This window comes from Opisthocomus hoazin, chromosome 8 (genome assembly GCF_030867145.1).
Source record: "Opisthocomus hoazin isolate bOpiHoa1 chromosome 8, bOpiHoa1.hap1, whole genome shotgun sequence".
NCBI lineage: Eukaryota > Metazoa > Chordata > Aves > Opisthocomiformes > Opisthocomidae > Opisthocomus > Opisthocomus hoazin.
Window position 1 is genome coordinate 10,828,036 of NC_134421.1, and position 20,611 is coordinate 10,848,646.

General features: G+C 39.5%; 1 protein-coding gene across 2 annotated transcripts in view; it reads left to right on the forward strand.

Annotated features, from left to right (window-relative positions):
* Nucleotides 1–20,611, forward strand: part of MYBPC1 (myosin binding protein C1) — a 122,315-nt gene that overhangs the window by 97,984 nt on the left and 3,720 nt on the right. Inside the window, exons 23-32 of one of the 2 annotated variants that reach the window (XM_075428586.1) lie at nt 381–569; nt 1,614–1,748; nt 6,463–6,630; nt 7,122–7,210; nt 9,196–9,391; nt 10,153–10,292; nt 11,999–12,158; nt 13,705–13,841; nt 14,734–14,920; nt 19,729–19,787. In XM_075428586.1, the coding sequence (XP_075284701.1) occupies nt 381–569; nt 1,614–1,748; nt 6,463–6,630; nt 7,122–7,210; nt 9,196–9,391; nt 10,153–10,292; nt 11,999–12,158; nt 13,705–13,841; nt 14,734–14,920; nt 19,729–19,787 (1,460 nt within the window). The remainder of the gene's footprint in view (nt 1–380; nt 570–1,613; nt 1,749–6,462; nt 6,631–7,121; nt 7,211–9,195; nt 9,392–10,152; nt 10,293–11,998; nt 12,159–13,704; nt 13,842–14,733; nt 14,921–19,728; nt 19,788–20,611) is intronic. The other variant, XM_075428584.1, reaches the window with a different exon arrangement.

Sequence of the window (20,611 nt, forward strand, 5' to 3'; positions counted from 1 at the left end):
AATATTCCCAGGGATTTCAGAAACAATTTACTGAGTAAATGGGAATATGTTCTAATACATATATGTTCTAATACATGAGCCAAGAGGAAAGTCAGAGGGTCCCAGAGGCCAGCAGAATCAGGCCCTTTTTGCTCTGAACTAGGTACAGCAGTGTTGTAAGCAAAGCCCAAAAAAAGCTTGTACAAGGCGATGAAAGCCAAATAGACGACCACCAGATAGTTTGCAATAGGAAAAATTTGAAAAGAACCCCTAAACCACTCTGAGGCTAGTAGATATTGAGGTGTATCCAGGAAAGATGCTGTTGACAGTCAAAAAACAGACCTCTCACTATTGAGCTTTATGCCATCGCTTACTATAATAAAATTTTATTTGGTCAATAGGATATTTCATTGAAAGGAAGAAGAAACAAAGCTCCAGGTGGATGAGGTTGAATTTTGAACTGTGTAAAGAAACAACTTTTGAGCCAAAGAAGATGATTGAAGGTGTTGCTTATGAGGTCCGCGTCTTTGCTGTGAACGCAATAGGCATTTCCAAACCAAGTATGCCGTCTAAGTCCTTTGTTCCTTTAGGTAAGCAAACAAAAGCATAGAGGTGTGCATGCATTTAGAAAATTGTCCTTGATACATTATTACAGTCATCTAATTAGATAACTGTAGTTCTTGTTACACTTGTGCTGCTCAGGACGTGTCTTTATTAGGTGCTGCATAAACTATATGTCTATCCCTAAAGGATTTATAGTCTTTTTAAACAAGAAACAGGATGGATAGACAGAAAAGTGGTGCACTACAATAAAACAGTGACATGCTATAGGTGAGCCTGATACACTCTGGTCAATATGCTTTAAGGGCCTGAATTAATAGTTCCATGTTTTTGTATATCATAAGTACCTCCTGAGTCAACAGAGTCAGCTGTTGGCAATTTACAGAATTGATAAAGATGACTGATAGATTATAGTCTTCATTGTTTTTTGCAGAAAGGGATCACATATTTTCAGTATCTTTTTGCAGACAGTCCACATTAGGCTAGGTCATATTTTACACCTTTCTACATGTCCCCTTACTGCTTTATATTAATGTAACAGTTAGAGGGCCTTGTCATTCACCTAGTGGGACTAATCTGGTGGCTTTCTTATATACAGAAACAGATTTTTCAAACTATTGCAACAGTCACAAGTCCCTGTAAAAGAAAGGTGCCTCATTCTGTAGGCCAGCGAAAGTTCCCACCTTGCTCAGCAGCACTCCCACAACACAGAGGAGGAAGAAGGTGACTGTTACTCCTACAGCGGGCTCTCCTCTTGCCAAAAAATACCTGCTGCTGCAGAACACACTACTCACAACGTCTCTGTTCTACCTTCCACCGCTCTTTGTCCTTCTTACTGCTCAGCAGGAGAAATTTAACTCTGGGTTAGGCTATGAGCAGATAGGGGTTGAGGCACCTGCCTCTCCTAGTTTGGTTCTAACTGGGAAAGATGTGCCAGGGATGACTGGAAAAGCCTGGTAGGCAGGATTTACCCTGTTACCTATGACGCTAAATCAGAGGAATGCACACCATAAATGTAAACCGTTAATTGTAACACAGTTTTTCGCCTTCTCCCCGCCGCCTGCTTGCTTCAGCTGTTACCAGTCCACCAACTCTCCTGGCAGTGGATGGAGTGACTGATACCACAGTCACAATGAAATGGAGGCCACCAGACCACATTGGAGCAGCAGGGTTAGACGGCTATGTTGTAGAGTACTGCTTTGAAGGAAGTAAGTGGCAACGACTGTGCTATGTTACTCATAGCGAAAGTAGGTGAGACTTTCTCCATTTTTTCTCTACGGGTATCAGGTGCTCTCACTTCAAGGCACAGACTAGTCAGCCAGAAAACCTCAAGCAGCAGGGTTTTGTTCAGGCTTCCTTTGGTTTGTTTTCCAGATCCCACCCACTTATTGTAGTTCAACCCATCTTACATTTGATCTGAAATCCAAATCAAAAGCCATGTAATCTGTTGCAGAGTACCATGTACCGTGTCAATCCCTACCCTCTTTTTTGAGCTCAGAGTTAATGCAGCAAAGAGTGGATGGATGAATGAATAGGAAATAATGGATTGCTATAAGCATAGCCCAAAATATGTGCAGGTTGTCTGAGTTTTAGGCACAGGAGGTCCTCAGTGTGTTAATCCCTGTCATGATATATTTCTAATTGGCTACTTCAGGTGCCAGTTCCCAATACTGAGGACAAGCAGCCTCCCCAGTAGCTGGCTGTAGAAGTTATCTAAGCATACAGAGTTCATGTCTGGATACTGAAATTCTCCAGCGTTTCAGTGTAGGTAGATACAAGATGTTTAACTGTGTCCATCTAAAACATAAATCTATACAGAACTGAAGGGGAAAGATAAAGATGTAAGACACTGAATAAACTTACAAGAGTAAAATAACAAGGAAAAAGGGAAATGTAATTTATATTTTACAACTAAGAGCCTTTGGTGATCAAGCAGCAGAAACTTAGTTTTTTCCAGCAAATTTTCTTCTGAATTGGCATCAAATTAAGTCTATTTTCAAAAAGTAAAATCCACCAACACCTGTGTAGGTATCAAACAGCCCAGAGGGGTATGTTGAATAGCCAGCCTCTGTGAGCAAATGCCAGTCAATGGGACTCCAGAAATATTGTGTATTTGGATGAATGGGACACAGTTATCTTCAGCTCTGCTAGCTGCTGCTCTTATCCGTGCTGTAAATTAAGTGATGAGTTGGACACCTTTTTTCACAAAGGCATTTATTTCAACGAAAGCTTTTCATAAAAGCAGTCCACAGTCTGGAGACAAGAGGTAGAGGACAGAACTTGTCATTCAGACTGTCACATGTTTCAGCTTCGGACAATCCAGGAAAACAAAAAAGTTCACAAAAGTGGTCAGATACCACAGGAGCAGAGTGCTCTCAGCTCTCACTCAGGTGAGTGGGAGAGGGAGTGAAGAAGAACTACTGGCTTTCCTCAGGAGCACTCAGCATCTTGTAGTATTGAGCTGAATATCTGTAAGGAGCAGGAACAGACTGCAAGAAGCTCAGCGGTCTGGAGAAGATTACCCGAAGGCAGACACAGCTGGAATGGTAGGAAGGGTTTTCCTTGTCTATCGGGAGGGAGCTGTGGGAACAACTCGGAACGAGTACGCATGCAGTCTGACATCAAGACAAAGCATTCCTGTAACATTTCCGTTGTACAGGCAAGATATACGGCAACATAAAGGCGACTGTCAATGTGAGGACTTCAGTGTGTGCTGTATGTTGTGCTCTGTTTAGTGTTGGTAGGATGGCGAGGGAAAAGTTAAAAGTGTTTGTAATATGTCACCGTCATAAAACCCTTGACATTACAGTATGTGATTTCCAAATTAGGTGACAAGAGAGGATAAGAAATATACATATGCTAACGCAAACTATGGTGTTCAGAGGAATCTTCCAAAACCTACCTTTTAAGGACTATCAGACAGAAAATCACTGTATACCTGTCGAATGGAACAAATTCTTTACTTTTTTTTTTCAGATAGGTTTAAAACATATGAAGATACAACAAAATGACAGTCAACTGTCATTTTACTGTTACCCACCTCAGTTAAAATACAATGGGTACAATGTATTTTACATAGCTTTCTGAGTGTTTATGTATATCTATATATGCCTCATATATGCATATACATCTATATATACACAATTGACATTATTTATGTATATATGTTATGAAAATGGTTAGGAAGAAGCAAGCTTAGTGGAAAATACCAATTAAAAAAGACATGTTATTGGAATATACATCCTTTTCTCTACGTTCCGTCCCTTTTTTCTTTCTTGCAGTATCTCAGTGCCTCTTTTTCTCAGTCCTTTCAGTGCCTGTTCTGCCTCAAACTAATTTCTTCTATACCATTTAATAACTCTTTTTAATTTCAAGGTACTTTTTATGACTGTCTGTATTCATCCTGCTGTTCTTTTCTTTTAGCTATCTGTTTGTAAACTCATTTGTCTTTATCTTCTTCATTCTTTCATCATTGTCACTGAAGAAGTTTTAAAGAGGGCTTTTTTGAGACTTCTTTATCACAGCAATCATTAGGAGAAATCACAGTCTGAAAATAGGAAGACAAAATATATATATAATTATAATTCAGAAGAATCATGTACCATGAATGTTGGTTTGACTGTGCGAAAATTGGTATTCGCCTTTAGTCTGGATCTCATAACTTGATCAACATGGTGGACTCTTGGACTTATTTAACTACGGTAGCACCTTTGGCAGTTCACTGTGTGTATTACTGAACTGGAGTCTCATCATGAGTATTTGGATTTGGCATTGCATAGGTGTGAATAAAGTGAATATACAACTCCGCTTCCAGGGGTGGGCTGGTTTACAACATCCAACTTGAACCTCTTGCTGTGGTGACGTGGAGTTGACCAAATCTTGTTGACACTGCAGAATTCCTAGTAACATATGCTGCCGACTGGTTCTTTTTTGACATTTGAAGGGCAGTCTGATGAGTTTGGCGATAGTTTTCCCTAGGATACTATGTTTATCTGACTTTAAAGGGCCACTGTACCTGCAGATGATCTGTCTTCAGAGCTAAGAAATAAGAACTTTGGAGAGTCTCTGTTGGCTGAGATGTTTGCCGGTGTGCCCATCCAAGACCACGCACAGCTACTAGAACAGTGTTCTTACTATTAGTGAATAGCCAAGTCCAGGATTCCAGGAAATGCAGGGCTGTCACAGCTTTGTCCAGGAAATAAAGCCTTAGTGATTACATCATATCTGTCATCATCCATGGTTTTGGTCCTCTTTAATTTTCTTTCTATGTTGCCTTTAGCTAAATGTGTTCTTTTCCCCTGTTTCCCCAAGTTTTTTTCCAAGACTTCTCTTTTTCTGTCTCTCTTACTCAGAATTCTTTTCTGAATTTCTTCTCTCTTTTATGATGTGTTTTATTCTCCTTCTACTCTTTCTCCCATCATCATTTTGTTTCATTGCTCTCTCCTCCAGATGTTCCTTTTGTCTCTTTCTTTTCATATTTGGACTGTGATCAGGCCCAAAGAAAAAAAAACAACCTCATCTCCTCCTCTTCCTTTATCCTTTAGCTTTCCTGTGAGCATCATGCATAACTGTTCTTTGATCTAGATGCCTTCTTCCCATCTCTTTCCTCCCTGCAGTCTCCCTAAATATGGGTCCTCTAAATCTTTAAAGCCCAGCATCTATCTTTGCATACTTACTAACAGGAATTGCTAACCACTGACAAAATGCTCCATCTGTGTGAAAGTGGGTGTCTCTGATTAATTTTAAAGATGGATTCTCACAAGGTATATCGACAGATCTGTCCGAGGAATTGCTGGAGCCACCTTTTAACCTGGAAGGTACAGTATTCAACAAAGGATATAAATCTTCTCTAATGAAAGAAAAACTCTCTTCGTAAAAGTAAAGATATATTTCCGAGAGTAAATTTTAGGGGCTACTCTATACAGAATTTGCTATAGAATATGTATCAGGGGAGGGGGAGGTGTTCGGGAAACAGTCATTGATTGCAATCCTCTTCTGCTAGAAGCTGAAGGAAGCAGCTTGAAGGAGAACTTAACTCCTAAAAGTAAGACCCACAGCTATGAAAATGTACCACAGCATTGCGCGCTAAGTCTGCAGGGCTCTCTAGCTTATCGTGTTCTCTTGTCTTCTGTGCCAATATTATAATGCTATTTTTATGTGATGTGGAAGGTACTGATACTGACTTGCTACTGCATCAATCTGACTTCCAAATCTCAAGGTGCCAGCAGTCTGAAAGTGATCTGTTTAGAGAACAGGGAGGAAAAGAAACTATCACTTGTAGCTGAAGCTTTTCTGAAAGACTGTATTGTTTCCATCACGTTATGCGACTGTCTAGGGTACGATAAAAAAAATCCAAGAACTCTGTAATTACATGAATAATTCTGACACAGCCTTCCTTTTTAATGCACCAAGAGAGATGGCATTTCATTGCAGTTTGTAAATATTCTGTGTTTCTCTCAAACCTGTGGTCTCAGTGGTAGTTTCAAGGGTACTCAGTACTGGTCTAATTGTGATATTATTGAAATTATTGTAAAACCCATTTCTCTCCAAGGAAGATGTTAAAGCAATGACGAATGCTTTTGGAAATATACTCTATACCCCTTGTTTTCTTTCACCTAAATGTAAAGGCTAATCAGTTTTCTCTCTGAAAATTAAATGATAGACACATTCTAAAAACATCTATTTCTCTGAATATAAATATATAATCAGCAGAAACCCTTAAAAGTTTGAAACATTTTTCCTACATATGATTACAGTCAATCAATATTATGTTATAGCATAATTAGAAAAGCAAATCAGAGGTATTCATCAGAATGCAATGAATCTATTACTGTTCTGTAACTTTCCTCATCCGTGCAGTGGATGTATTTATAATTCCCTATTCTTTCGATTCGTCCTCCCCTCCTCCTTTCCCTAAACTAGCTGATGAATGGATCGTGGCTAACCCGGAGCTGACAGACAAAACGAAGTTTACTATCACTGGCCTGCCAACCGGCTCGAAAATCCTTGTGCGAGTAAAAGCTGTGAATGCTGCTGGTGAAAGTGAGCCCAGGTACCACCCACAGCCTATCTTAGTCAAGGAAGTGATAGGTAAGATCCTCCTGCCTACGCTCACCCACAAATACACACTGCTTCCATACTTAGTTCTGTTTTTTTAAGGCTAACACTTACTTGTTTTTGGAAACTGATGATATGGCCTTACACAGCTGTTGTGCAGTGGCTAGAAATCATTAAACCGTCTTTAAAAAAAGTTTTACTTCTTTTTACTTGTTTCATTTCTAAGCCTTTATTGCTCAGACCTTCAAGGCTTTATTTCTGTAGAACCTGAGCTTGATGTTGTTTTTTTTTTAAGTTGCACTACATGTCTGGCTTGTTCCTACCACCAGAGCATTTGGTGTTACCAAAAAACGATGGCATACTGAATGTAACATTGTGAGACCAAGAAGTTTAAGATACCTCACTCATTAATCACTTCTGGTAATTGTAGACCACACAGTCTCCCATTTATACCGATGCCCATCAGTGTTGCCTCAGTTAGAAAAGAAGATAAATGTCAACCACAAGCTTTTGGCTTTTTTCAGAACCTCCGAAGATTCGTCTCCCAAGACACTTAAAACAAACCTATACTCGAAGAGTTGGAGAAACTGTGAATCTCGTTATTCCTTTCCAGGTAAGAACTAAAAACACTGACAGGAAAATACTCTATTTTTCTTACACTGCTGCTTCTTAACTTCTTCCTATGTAACTTTGGTAGTGATAACTGCACATGTAAAATTTCCACATACCAGAGGGACTGTAATTAAACTAAAGTAGATCCTTGCTGTTTTGAGAAGACAGGAAAGCTTTATGATAAAGAGGCTCCTCAAAAATGCTACTTGGACAAACTTGACTTGCTGTTTTGGGGGGGACAGGAAAACTCTAAGATAGAGAGGCTCCTAAATAATTCTACCCCAGACAGCTCAGCCTTGGGAGGGCAGATGCACCAAGCTACAGAGATAAAGAGGCATCAAGAGGGCAATGAGACCAGAGTAAAACAACATGGAAGGACATGGTATACATGATCTTAGAACTGAGTTTGCGCAGAAACAAAGGTCAACCAGCGGACACTGTGATGAGGAGGATAAGCCTTCATCCTGAGACCCCCAAAGACCACCCGAGGACGCTAACAGACATGTGTGAAAGACATTAACATAAGTCTTGGAAAAATCATTAATATGCTAAGCATTTCTTGGAAATACAATGAATATGTATACTGTGATTGTATTTAACCTGAAATGACAGGGTGTTTGGCGCGCACGTTTGGAGGAGAGATCCCCCGTATGCCTGGCGCCGCAGTGAAGAATACCTGCTTCATAGTCTGCTGAATATTGAACCTTCAACTCCAGTTTTTCACGGCATCAGTAGGCTAGTGAGTTAACTTCAGCAGATGTGGAAGCACACTGGGTTACATAGGTGCTTGAAAGCTTTTGCTTTGACATCTCAAAGAAATGAAATGATGTTCAGCCAATTAATGAATTAGGTAACTAACTTAGACAGACTGATTTGTCATCTGTCATCCAAAGGACACTTATAAAGCCTCACAGTAGACATTACATGTGAGATAATCGCTAGCACAATGCAAAATGGTTACACCGGCAGTAGTTAGATATGGTAGCAATGGCGGGACTGTAGTGTTGAATCTTTTTCTTGCCATGCGAAAGGAAAAGCGACAGGAAGAGTGGGCAAACTTGCACTGTCCCCTACAGAAACTGTAACTTTAAAATCCTTGAGATCACAGCTATAATATGACTTTTTCCAAGGATATATTTTTCAACCTTCATTCCAATACCTTTTACAGCCGTGACGCCTCTCTACCTGCAGGGTCCTTTTTCTTCTGAAGGCAAGAATTATGTCAGAATTCATTTTTATTTCATCTCTGCACACCTAAAGATACTGGGTGGACATAATTTGGCTTCTACAAGGCTGGTAAAAGCCTAATGAAAGCTTGATCAGCAATACACCACAAGATACACTGCTCTTGAGAAATTCAAAGAATATCCTATGGTTATTCTCTAAAATAAAGCATTTAAAAAGGTGTGAGATTGCCCTTTTCGGACAGCATCTGCAAATTTTTTGCCACTGGAAGGCAAATCCCATGGTAAAGCAGGTCTAATTCTCTCTAAGTACCTAAATTGAGTACTACTAGTCCTATAATAAAGGCACACAAAAGATGTCAATCCAGCCTACCGAACAACTACTCCAACTGCTTTTGCAGTGAAAGAAGAGAGTTCCAGTCCACCACTTTCCTCTTTCACTGGCAGTGTAGAGAACTTAGGGACTTCCAGAGGGTGCAATATTTTGTTCTGTATTTCTGCTTAATTTTTGTTCTTTTTCTTTTAGAAAACTCGAAATGCATTGTCAAATCTAGCCAGAAAGTTAATTGTCCAGTTTTGCCAGAATTTGCAAATATTTTCAGTTTTCTGAAAAAGAAAAGGTGCATTTTAGATGAATTAATATCATTACATCTCAAATGCTGTGTGATTTAAAAAAGAATTCTCAGTTTCTTTCAGGATGTTTTTTATTTGCCAATTGGGAAAAATGGGAAACAAACCTGTTTTCTCCCCCACCCTTTTCTCTCCCAAAATCATGCACAAATTCTTTCCTGGCTTCTTACAGGGAAAACCAAGGGCAAAAGTATCATGGCAGAAAAATGGTTCTCCAATTGACAAGAACCAAATCAACATCCGCAATACCGAAAATGACACTATCATCTTCATCCGAAAGGCAGAAAGGAGCCACTCTGGAGAATATGACATGAAAGTGCAAGTAGAGAACTTGGTGGACAAAGCTACAATAGATATTCAGATTGTTGGTATGTTTTGAGAAACAGAAATAAATGCATGCCAGAGAAGCAGACTCAAGCCATTCCAAGGCTGTAGGAAAGTAGAGTAATCTCAAAGAGCATCTTTCTTACCAGTGATAACTCTCCACATCCAATTACTTGGCTATAGATTTGTATTCTCTAAGTAAACCTCCCTACACAATGGCAGGTGCTTGTTGGAACATGTCAGTCTTTTTTTTTTCACTGTTATGCTTCTGTTCTTATCTATCCAGGATGCAAGCTTCTTCCCTTTGAGTGGTATCCATAGCCAGAAATGGTAGAAAATTCACTTTGTCACAAGTGTAATGTGGAAGAAATCCTAAATGATGAAAGCAGCAAAGGCAGACAAGAAAACACACTTATAATTTTTACCAATCTATTTCTTTACATAATAGGCAAAACTGGTAGCCCAGCCTTTATAATGATTGTCTGACTTACTCTTTTAGGAACACATCTTCAGGTGGTTTTAACTTTCCAAAATGCCATTTCCTTTTGTAATTAAAGAGCACATGCATATTAGAAACCATACTCACAAAATGCTTAAGTTTTTCATAATTCTGATGTCTTAACTTTGGAAAGTTTTATTATGCAACCTCAGCTTTCTTTTGACATTGGTTTTGGCATGTGCGTGTTGTAAGAAATGACAAAACAAACTAAGAAATCAAAGTAAGTGGAAGATTTGTGCAGGGGAGAAAAAGAGAGAGAGAGAGAGCAAACAATGGAAGATACCAGCTGCCATATTTTTGTTACAGATCGTCCAGGCCCACCAGAGGTTGTAACTATTGAGGACGTCTGGGGAGAGAATGTAAATTTATCATGGAAGCCACCAAAAGATGATGGCAATGCTGCCATTACTGGGTACACTATTCAAAAAGCAGATAAGAAGAGTATGGTAAGCAATAAGGAGATGTTTAAAAGGCTGATGTACTCACGAATTCTCCTTTTAAAAATAAAAAGCCTTACATGCTTAAACTGATGTAGGTGGACAAAGCACTGATTAGTCAGTGCTCAGAAAATCTGCAAGGCATCTCTAAAAAGTCTAAAAATTCTAAAAATCTCCCATTTGCTGTATTTAATGCCTAAAACCGGAAATGTTTTCAGATGATGACAAAGAGAAGGACTAAAAAGGAAACAGCAGGTGGATTTGAGGGAATTAATCCTGCTTTTGTTCCTTTGTCTCAGTAGAGCAAATAAAACCCCAAAATATTAGTTCTGAAGTCAGTAGGTTGCTACTAGAATCAAAACATAGTGCTGTTGTTTTCAACCCTGTAATATCACATTGGGTAACTCATTGCCTCTCCTTACTACCCATGGCAAAATGGTACATATGTAACTCATAAACTGCTTTGAGATTTACAGATGAAAAGTGCATTATACAGGTGTTTACTATTTTCATTAAACTAACATGAATTTCACACTTCCTTAAAATGACAGTAGCTGGATTCCTCCATTAAACACTTACTGCAAATCAAAAAACACTGGAAATCTAGAACAGTATTTTGGGAGTTGCCTTATCAAAGGGAATCATTTGCTGCCCCCCACCAACCCCCAATATGTTGATCAGCTTACTGGTCTGATCAATTCATTCTTCCTGTGCCACTATTTTCCTCCCCATCCTTCATTTTTTTCTTCCTTTCATACTGTAAGAGATGATCTCTGTACAGCGACCAGAACAGTGTCTCTAAATCACTCTGTTCAGGAGAAAGCAACAACAGCAGTGTTCAGGGTCCAGTGTGCCATAGTTCATTCCGGTCACAGTGTCCCCGTAATCTCTGTGGTGTCAAATTTTGCAGTTCTGGCACAGCTGGCCTTCTACAGAACACTGTTTTCCCAAAAGGCACTTTGGCTCTTAAAGCTGACCAGATACCAATGCAAAGTGTGGCACAGGGAACTCAGCACAAGTTCATCCTTCCAAAAGCAACAACACTGTAGGGCAGAGTAAAGAAAAGTAAAAACATTAATGTGATTAGCATTTTATACTGATTACATTTATAGCATTAAACACATTCATCTCAGTTTGTTACTTAGGTATTGTGTACTAGGTTAGAAATCACACGTCCTGTTGCCGCCGCAAGACTAAAGCACTAAAATCCACCCCCCCGAGCCCTTAGATATCAGAAGACCGCCTGTATAAAACTATACTTCTCACGAACACCCGACCTGTGGAACAGGGGCTAGATTAGCGCATTGACCTCTTGTGAGTACACGTTACCGCACAGTAGCACATGCTACTACTTCTCTGCAGCAGCAACTCTGTCAGCAATGTGGACTAGGAGTGAAGGAGCCTGCCGTGCCTCACACAATAACCTTTGTAATGCTGGATTTCCTAAAACGAACCCTCCCAGCTAAGAGAGCGTAACAGTTTAGCAGGGTTCACTTGGCCTTCACTGCTCAGCAACGAGCTCTGTGGCATTCTCAATATCACTCATTTCAGACAGAATAATTAATTGACACCAGCTTCACTATCTTAGTATCCATTAACATTACCTTAAAAGAAAAATCTTACTCCCACAAGCTTGCTGATTCTTCCCAATGGTTGGTGGCTGGGAGGCGCGGGGCGCTGCCGGGAAGCTCACGCTCTGTGCTTGTGTCTCTCAGGAATGGTTCACAGTGATGGAGCACTACCACCGCACCAGCGCCACCATTAACGAACTCGTCATAGGAAACGAGTACTACTTCCGGATCTTCGCCGAAAACATGTGCGGCCTCAGTGAGGACGCAACGATGACCAGAGAGAGCGCTTTGATTGCAAAGGATGGTTAGCTAATTGTCCATTCCTTGTCAAAAGGGAGGGGGGGTGTCCAGGGGCTGGGAGGCGATGAGAGGCAAAGCTGTACCTCTAAAGCAGCCAGATTGCATTCCTCGCCCCAAGACCAGGTACAAGTAACAGCTAGGATATTTCACTTTGTGACTTCTTCATTTGTCCACATAGTTCATAGATGCTTTTTTTTTCGATCAAGAGTGGGACATGTTTCCCATGTTCTGACATTTTCTGTGATCTCAGACCCCAGACTCGTGTCACCACTGGCAGGCAGATCTAGGCTGACAAGAGCTGGAAGAGGAGTCAAGAAGCTGTTGTGTTAGAAGCAGTGGGTCACTGCCTCCCAGCGGAGACTTGGCATTAGCTGTGCAAGTGCTCCCGTCCATTTTAGGCAGGATCCAACAGACGAGCTCAGCCCCTGCTTCACATCTCTTGCAGGTGGAGTTCGACAAATTCTGATTCTGCAATCAGAAATCTTGACATTGCAGAACTCGTCAGTTTGAAATGGCACCATAAACTTTAAAAAAAAATAAATTAACTGCCTCTTTATGGAAAGGAAATCCTACAAACAGGTGGTTTAAAGGAAGAAAATCAACCCAGATTACCTCAGTTTTTCTGAATGAAACGAACACATGACTGTCATGATGCAGAGGACAGACAACCTGTACAACCCACCCAGCCAGGCTGAAGGTCTGAAGGTCCAGGGTACTGGATTCCACTTCCATTCTTAAAAAGAAAACTATGTCTCTTTCAGAAATGGGATCATGAACAAACGAATGGCTATAGGAATTGCTTTTCATCACTGCATACTTGCCCTCGTCATGAGAACAAGGATCAGGCCCAAGCTGTACTGAAGCCAGTACAAGAGCTTGGATCAGGTTTCAGTGACACAAAGATGTTTAATGATACCTGTGCACAGGAACAGATGTCAGTCTGTCCAGCTGTTCTAAATGCCGGCTTAGTTCATGAGTGAAGATGCTATATTGATGGTAATCTCCATGGCAGAGCAGGGATAAAGTGGCAGTGAGAAATTAGATTTTACTACTGTGTTTTCCTTGTACGGAAACAACCCCCATTTAGGTGACTGTATTGATAGTGCACTGCAAGAAGCAGAAAGAAAAATGGGTTTTCAGATACAGAGCCAGTTTGTAATCAGAACAAGCTCTGAAAAGCAATTGGCAACAGAGTGAACATGGCTGGTCAAGGCAGGCATCCCACAGTACACCAGCCAGGGTCCATCCTGTTCTGTAACACGTAGGGCACACAGGCAAAGACACAGAACAATTGTGTATTATCTTGTATACCACCTACTCAGGAACCAAAGTGGAGCTCTCGGACATTTCCCTACAGCAGGACCAAGGGCTATAGACACTTCCTAGGCTCGTTTCCAGCCTGCCCTACAAATGCAATTACTAGAGTCAGGTTGGTACCTAAAGCAGTGAAGATCAGAACAGATTCTGACTCTTTGTAGTTTCGTAAGATGTTTGGGTATTTAGCTCCATGCCAACACTCCTTTTATGAATGTTTTACTTTCATTTCTTAGGTAAAGTCTACAAATATCCCATTTACGACGATTTTGACTTCAGTGAACGGCCGTTGTTTACTCAGCCTCTAGTCAACACATTTGCTGTAGCTGGTTACAATGCTACTTTGAACTGCAGTGTTCGGGGCAACCCCAAGGTACAGCATGGCTCATAACAGCATCAGTTAAAACACAAGAGACTTTAACCTGACAATAAAAATTGTAATACTTTTTTTACTATTTGTCTCACTCACAGGCCAGGCTGAAGGCAAAAAGAGTGGCGTGGGGTCTGTGTCATATAAAAAAACCGCCAACTTCACTGTGTTATAGGCATACAATAGTTACTAAATCCACAGATAACTCAATGAAAGGGCAGAACCTCAGGAAAAGGCTGGGCTATACTGGCACCAGCACTGACAACAGCTATGCAGTCAATATATCAGTAAAGGTTGTTACTAAAATAAACCCATAAGTATTCTATAAAAAGCTAATTATGCATTAAGTAAGTGCGTTGCAGGAAAACTCTGGGGGCCACATTGGTTCTCAGATCCACTGTGCTATGCATCTTCCAGTTTCTTTTGAGCTGTGTCTTCTTGTGATCTATTTTCTGTTGAGAAACTGAACTGACCTAGTAAAATGAGAACTCAAGAGTGTTTAAGAACATTTTCTGTTCACTCTTCACCTTCACAGTTTCTGACTGCAAATTACTGTGAAAAAACATGCTTTTCTTATTAACTTAAAGTAATTGGATGTCAAAAGCTATTGCTCAGATGTTTGATAGCATTACACAGCACCTCCTATATTAATAACAGGCTTATATTTATTACTTTAATTATGTGATTTGAGCTGCATGGAAAAAATCACACTTAAAAGTAGATGCATGATGCAGCCCTGTGTTTGAGTTAAGAATTACAATTTCCTTTCTATCAATAATTTATCTATTTTGTATCATTTCTGCATTACTCAACTTCAAAGGAACATCAGAAAACATGGTACCATAATTCAGTTCATAAGTTTGTGCATGTGGGCTTTCTTTTGTTTTTACCACAGCCCAAAATAACCTGGATGAAAAACAAAGTCGTTATAATGAATGACCCAAGGTACCGAATGTTCAGCAACCAAGGTGTCTGTACTTTGGAGATCCGCAAACCCAGTCCCTATGATGGAGGAACTTACACCTGCCGAGCGGCCAACGAACTCGGAGAGGCAGAAGTCGATTGCAAACTGGAAGTAAAAGGTAAGGGTTTTGAAACATAGCAAATGCCCTGTTTGTCTGAACACCGTCTACAGAGGAGTCAAAAGTACACAAGGCAAATGCAAAACAGAGTTCAAACAACTTTTTCAGCTTTACTGGATGAAAACAATCACTTGGTTAGGACAAAATAAATTCTATTTGCTTTGTTTTCTTTTTGGGGACCAACATGCTGTGCTCATGCTATATTGTCTTTCTCCCCCCCGCCCAAAGGCCGATTCACATCTTCAGTGATCACAAGGACTTTTTCACGGGTGACAGAATGGTAGGCTGTTAACCCTCCGAGCTATGCCACTCACCTGAGAAACTCTACAAAGACTCAGCCATAGCGGTCTTTGGGAAAACATTAAGAAAATCGTTTCGAATAAGAGACAATCTCTGAAGGAAATGACAAAGGGATAAGCAGAGAAGGAGGAAAGATTAGTTCAGGGCAGACTTTGTCTGCTTTAAACTTTAATAAAGAATTTGTTTAATAAACAAATCAAACATTTGCTTCCGAGGAAGTTTGTTAGCAAAATCATGTAGCAAAAAGAAGTATTATTCCCAAGGACACAGGCTAGTTGATATCATTGTTGTATTTACTTTAAGAAAAAAATATTCAAAGCTACAGATTTTGCAAGTACAGGGAAAGAGGATGAAGTAGGTTAGCCTTCCACAACTGAAGATATATTTTTATTTTCATTAATAGACAAATTTTATGAATACCTGGTAGTTTAGCATTGACTGGGATATCATGAATGGCAACAGGATTTGGATTGAACTACTCATGAATAATCTCAGGATGATATTTTTCAGAAAATTACTTCCTAGGAAAAGATCAGATCATATTCAGCTGGACTAACTCCCACCTTTTTGTTTCAACTGTGGAATAGGCTAAGTATTTCTGAAAAAAATTAATCTGAGGTTATAGGTAAGGAAAGCTGCCTAAAGCCAGCTGATAGGAAGTACCTAACTCAGGAATTTAGAGGGAACTTAGACTAGCTGAATATGGCCCTAATTCTATTCTTTCCATCATGCTAGTCTATAATGGAAACCATAATATTTAATATCCTTGTAGATGGTATTGTATTTATTTTGGATTTGAATTTCCATTTTCTGTATTTTCTGATATATCTTGTCCCACAGCTCAAATCTTCTAGCAAGAAGCCATTGCAATAAATGTTTGGTCTATGAAGTTGAACATTTAAGTAACGTAATGAAAATATGCATAATATGTTTCTTAATTTTTATTATTTATTTTTAAGGTACTGTGTTTAAAAGGTGATGTCTTCCTCCTGAAAGTATGATTGTTTTCCTTAATCACAAGCAAACTTTCTATTTCACAGCATAACAGAAGATTTCATCACCTGAGAAGGCTGCTTCCTCTATTTTTCTATACTGAAAGGCCAAGTTAGTTTGCTATTTCATTAAACTTCCTGAGTCCCCAAGCCCTAAAGTTCTTACACATAGTTACACTCAGCTGTAACTTCTTAGTCTTCAGCACTTTGCTTATAGTACAACCAAATGCTACATTTTAAATACAAGAAGCTGTTTATTTCTGCCCTTTGTTTTACAAATAATATTCTACATATAATGTGCAGAACACTGTGAAACACTTTTAAAATAAGAAGTCATTTAACTAATACCTCTCCATTTAGGAAGTCCAAACTCCAGATGTTGCCATGGATTATGTATTATTCTTCAGTAGTTCCTTTTCCGGCTGTTGTGACATACAGATGCTTCTGTTAATCTTGGAACTTTTCTCACTGAACAGCAGGATGAATTAGTTCGCTGGTATTGAAGCATAAATATACAAACACCACGTCATCATTCAGGCTCTCTTTTAATATGCAACAGTTTCCAAGAAATTGTTCACCAGCAGTGGAAGCTGCTCTATGTTAAAGGTTTTACGAGAGAAGTGTGGAGATATTTTTGCCTTTGATCAGTACTCATGGGGAATTCAATTTCTTATATTTATGGACATAGATGGACTAGTACCTGAAGTAGGCTGGGAACGCTTAGATCCTTTTCCAGTTAATTAGAAGTGTTGTCTCTAGGAAAAAAATCTACAGTTCTGTTCATTGAAGTGGTCACTAGATACATCTGAGATGATGTCCCTGATGATTTTTGCTGACCGCTCTTTATTTAACTTTCATAGGTCCAGTTTTCCAAGTGTGTTTTGAAATGGAGAGCACATGATACACTACATTTACAGGCTGCCAGGCCTGTCCCATTCACTGCTGATTCTTTCCACAATGGCTGCGTTCAAGATTAAAACAAAAAAAATATAGCTGGCAACCTGGCAGCAAACACTTAGGGCAGACGACAGTCAGAGCACTGAAGCACCAGAGCAGATTTCCTGCAGAGGCTGCAGAGCCTTCGGTACCAACAGCCTTTAAGAGCAGCTTAGAAGAACGACAGCAGTGCAATTTGTTAGGATTATGATATGCTCTAAATTACACCTCAAGATTGCTTCTAGCTCTGTGCATCTGAGGTTTTGACTCAGTTTCAAACATTGAAGACATACCCTAGCACCTCAGTCAGATTCCAGTATCCCCCTCCGGACCATTCATCCCACAGGAAACCTTGCAGAGATGCACGGGCTTTGCATCCTGTCCTGAGGGGTGTACTAACCACCCTAGCAGCTGGTTGCAGCAAGTCCTCTAGTCTCAGTTCCTCTGGCACCTTATCCTGGGGTTGCAGTTGAACATACCTTTGCTACAGTGAGAATGAGGATGTAAGAATTACTCCCCTTAGATAAGATTTAGTTCATCCTTCCCCACGTCTAAATAAAACCTCTCATACCCACTGATGGCAAACGGTTCGTAGCATAAACATTTCTAGACTCAAGAAGCCTTCTTTCTTCTCAAAGAAAGTAATATTTACTTTAAAAGATCAACTGAAAAAATGCAATACTATGCCATAGCCACCTTGCTCAGAGCAACACTTTAGTTTTGCCTCACACCTGGAATAAGCCCTGAAAACCTCAGGCTGTCAGGATCCCACCCAGGCTGTGTGTTGCTTCTCTCTTCTTAGCTATGTGATGGACTGCTTCATTAACCTAAACCCCACCTCCTCTAGTTAATGGTTGGTTTCTGCACCTGATTTCATATCAACCATCACCTGGTGTAGTCCCACTACCTGCCATCAATGCTGGTAATGTAGTTCTCTCCCAAAGGTTTGGCCTGAGCAGTCACCCTTGCTGAGATTCCTCTCTCCATCCTGGTAGGTTTAGTCATTACTTTAGACTCCTTTTTGAAGATTACTTGGACTAGCAATTTGTAAGGCTTAGACACAGGGCAGCTGTTGTAAGGGTTCAGCGCTGACACTCTCAACATGACTGGCAGCTCAACTGATGAGTTCAGAGCGAACAGGATTAAGCAAATAGAGCAGCTGGAGTTTGGCAAACCAGGGCAGGGTCAGGGTTTGCTATCTGATACAGACAAATAAAATGAGTATTAAACAGCTGGAGCATAACAACATAATTACATCTTATTTCACTCTTCCATTAAGTGTTGAATTATCATTCTCTTAAGTGTCCCAGCCTGTTCGTTTAGCACGGATCTTCAGATGACTGACGCAGAGCAAAGACTTACGGATTTCTGAATCACTGGAAAACGACTGCAGTGTGTGTGTGTGTTTTCATATGTATAGCTTTAAACTTGTTCAGCTTTACTCCAGCAAGTAACAATCTAGGTCTGAATTTGTAAAATGATGAGATACAGTTGAGTGTTGCCTGAATAAGACCAACAGGCTCAAAGCTATATTACCTGTCTGGTGCATGTGCTAGCTATGGTGCTATTCTTACAGATCTTCGGATAGTAAGTCATGCTAAAGAGCTCTATGCCATGCAACAGTACACATTATAGAAAGTAAATTTTCCTTCTGTTGGCTAGAATTTATCTTATCCATCTATTTCTGAGGTATTGAAGATCTGAAATTTGTCACGCATGTATATCTGCTCAGCCCTAGAAATATCATAGAACTACTCACAGAACAGTCTCGGATTTCTGATTTTGCATAGTGTTTGAACAACTGAGTAGCTATGAATATTCTGGCTATGAATACTATGTTGTATGCTACAACTTTCTACTTCTTTAGGCATTTGCTTACATTACTTCTGCTGTAAAATTAAAAACCCTAGTTGTTACTAAATTTAATGCTAATTTCCTGAAAAAGTCTTAGTGGTAATTATGAGCACAGTAATTATAAAACCTTATTCTGTCCTCAAAACAAGGTTCTGCATGTACCGATGTTATTTCAGATAGACAGTGCTTCATTCTGTTTTAAGTTTTGCTGAGTGACCTTAAAGGTGGCAGTTATAGGAGCTGCTTGGTACAACTGCATGTACAATGAGTTTTTTTGTAAATATAAGCATGCTGTAAAAAGTCATGTAATAGATCTTAAAGAATAACTCTAGAACATGTATCTTGAAAGATGATAAGCACACAGAATCTCATGATACATGTTTCATACTCATCTTACTACAGAAAATGATGTATATGTCTTTTAAGTTTGTTGAGGTAGATCCCTAAATATGGCTGTAAATGTCCCATTACAAGCAGCAAGGAGCTGATTCCTTATCAGCTTCACTGAGGACAATAAAAAGATTCAGAGAAAGCACCACGCTTCTTTTATCATGAAACAATGTTTTTGGAGAATGATTTTCTTACAAGTGAAGGTTGGTGATCACTCTAATGCGTTGACAATAGCAAAGATGCTGTATGAGAAATGTTTTTTAAAAAGGTGTTAAGATCAACTAGAAAGAATTTCAAATGCGAATAAATACCACTATAAATATTCTAATTCTGCAGTGATTTATCATGGAGTAATTAACCCAGGAGAACCATTCTTCTTGGCGGGGAATAATCAGGTTTATAATAAGCATACTCCTCTGGACATTCCATTTCATTCCCTTCCTCTCTTTCCACACGCAAACGTGTTTTCTGCATGCAAAGTGTGTATTTATTTGCTTTTTTAGATTAAACTAGCTAGTGTCTCATGGCATACAATGTCTATGTCACATGAGCAAAGAAGGCCAAATTAATCAAGAATATGCGTATTTAACATCAGAGGTACAAAGGTTTTAGACATATTTCTGCTATGCCATTGGGCATAGAACTACCTGTACCTATGAAGAATTTATTTAATGACTGTGACTGCCTTTAACCAGAACACTTAGACCTTTCCAGGAGACAGAAATTTGCATTTCAAAAAAACAGCTCTCAGTTAGTTTGTAGAATTATTGAAGGAACAGAAGTATAATGAAGTCATTTGCTGTGCTTAAAAGGCATTACTTATTACAGATTAGTCTTTGGCCAGAAATTCACACTCAGAATGATAATCCATGCCTGAGTGTAACCTACAGAATCTAAGGATGAAATTTTCATCCAACTGAAATCAGTGAAAACTTTTTACTTACAAGCATAAAATTTTACTTCATTTCCTCTAGAATTTATTTTAAACTCTGGTTCAGTGGGGCTCAGAGAATTGGGCTCTTTTTATAGAAATATGTTTGTTTGTAACCTTGCTCCAGAATATTGACAGTGCAGTTTTAAAATGACAGAGATGCCCAGACACCTGCAGTACATTATGCATCCAAATTTCCTATTTCAAACTTAAAACATTAAGAAATAAGGCTAGATAATGTTCCTGTAGCTTTTGAAGTATTAAGGTACATTTCTTAAAAGGCTACAA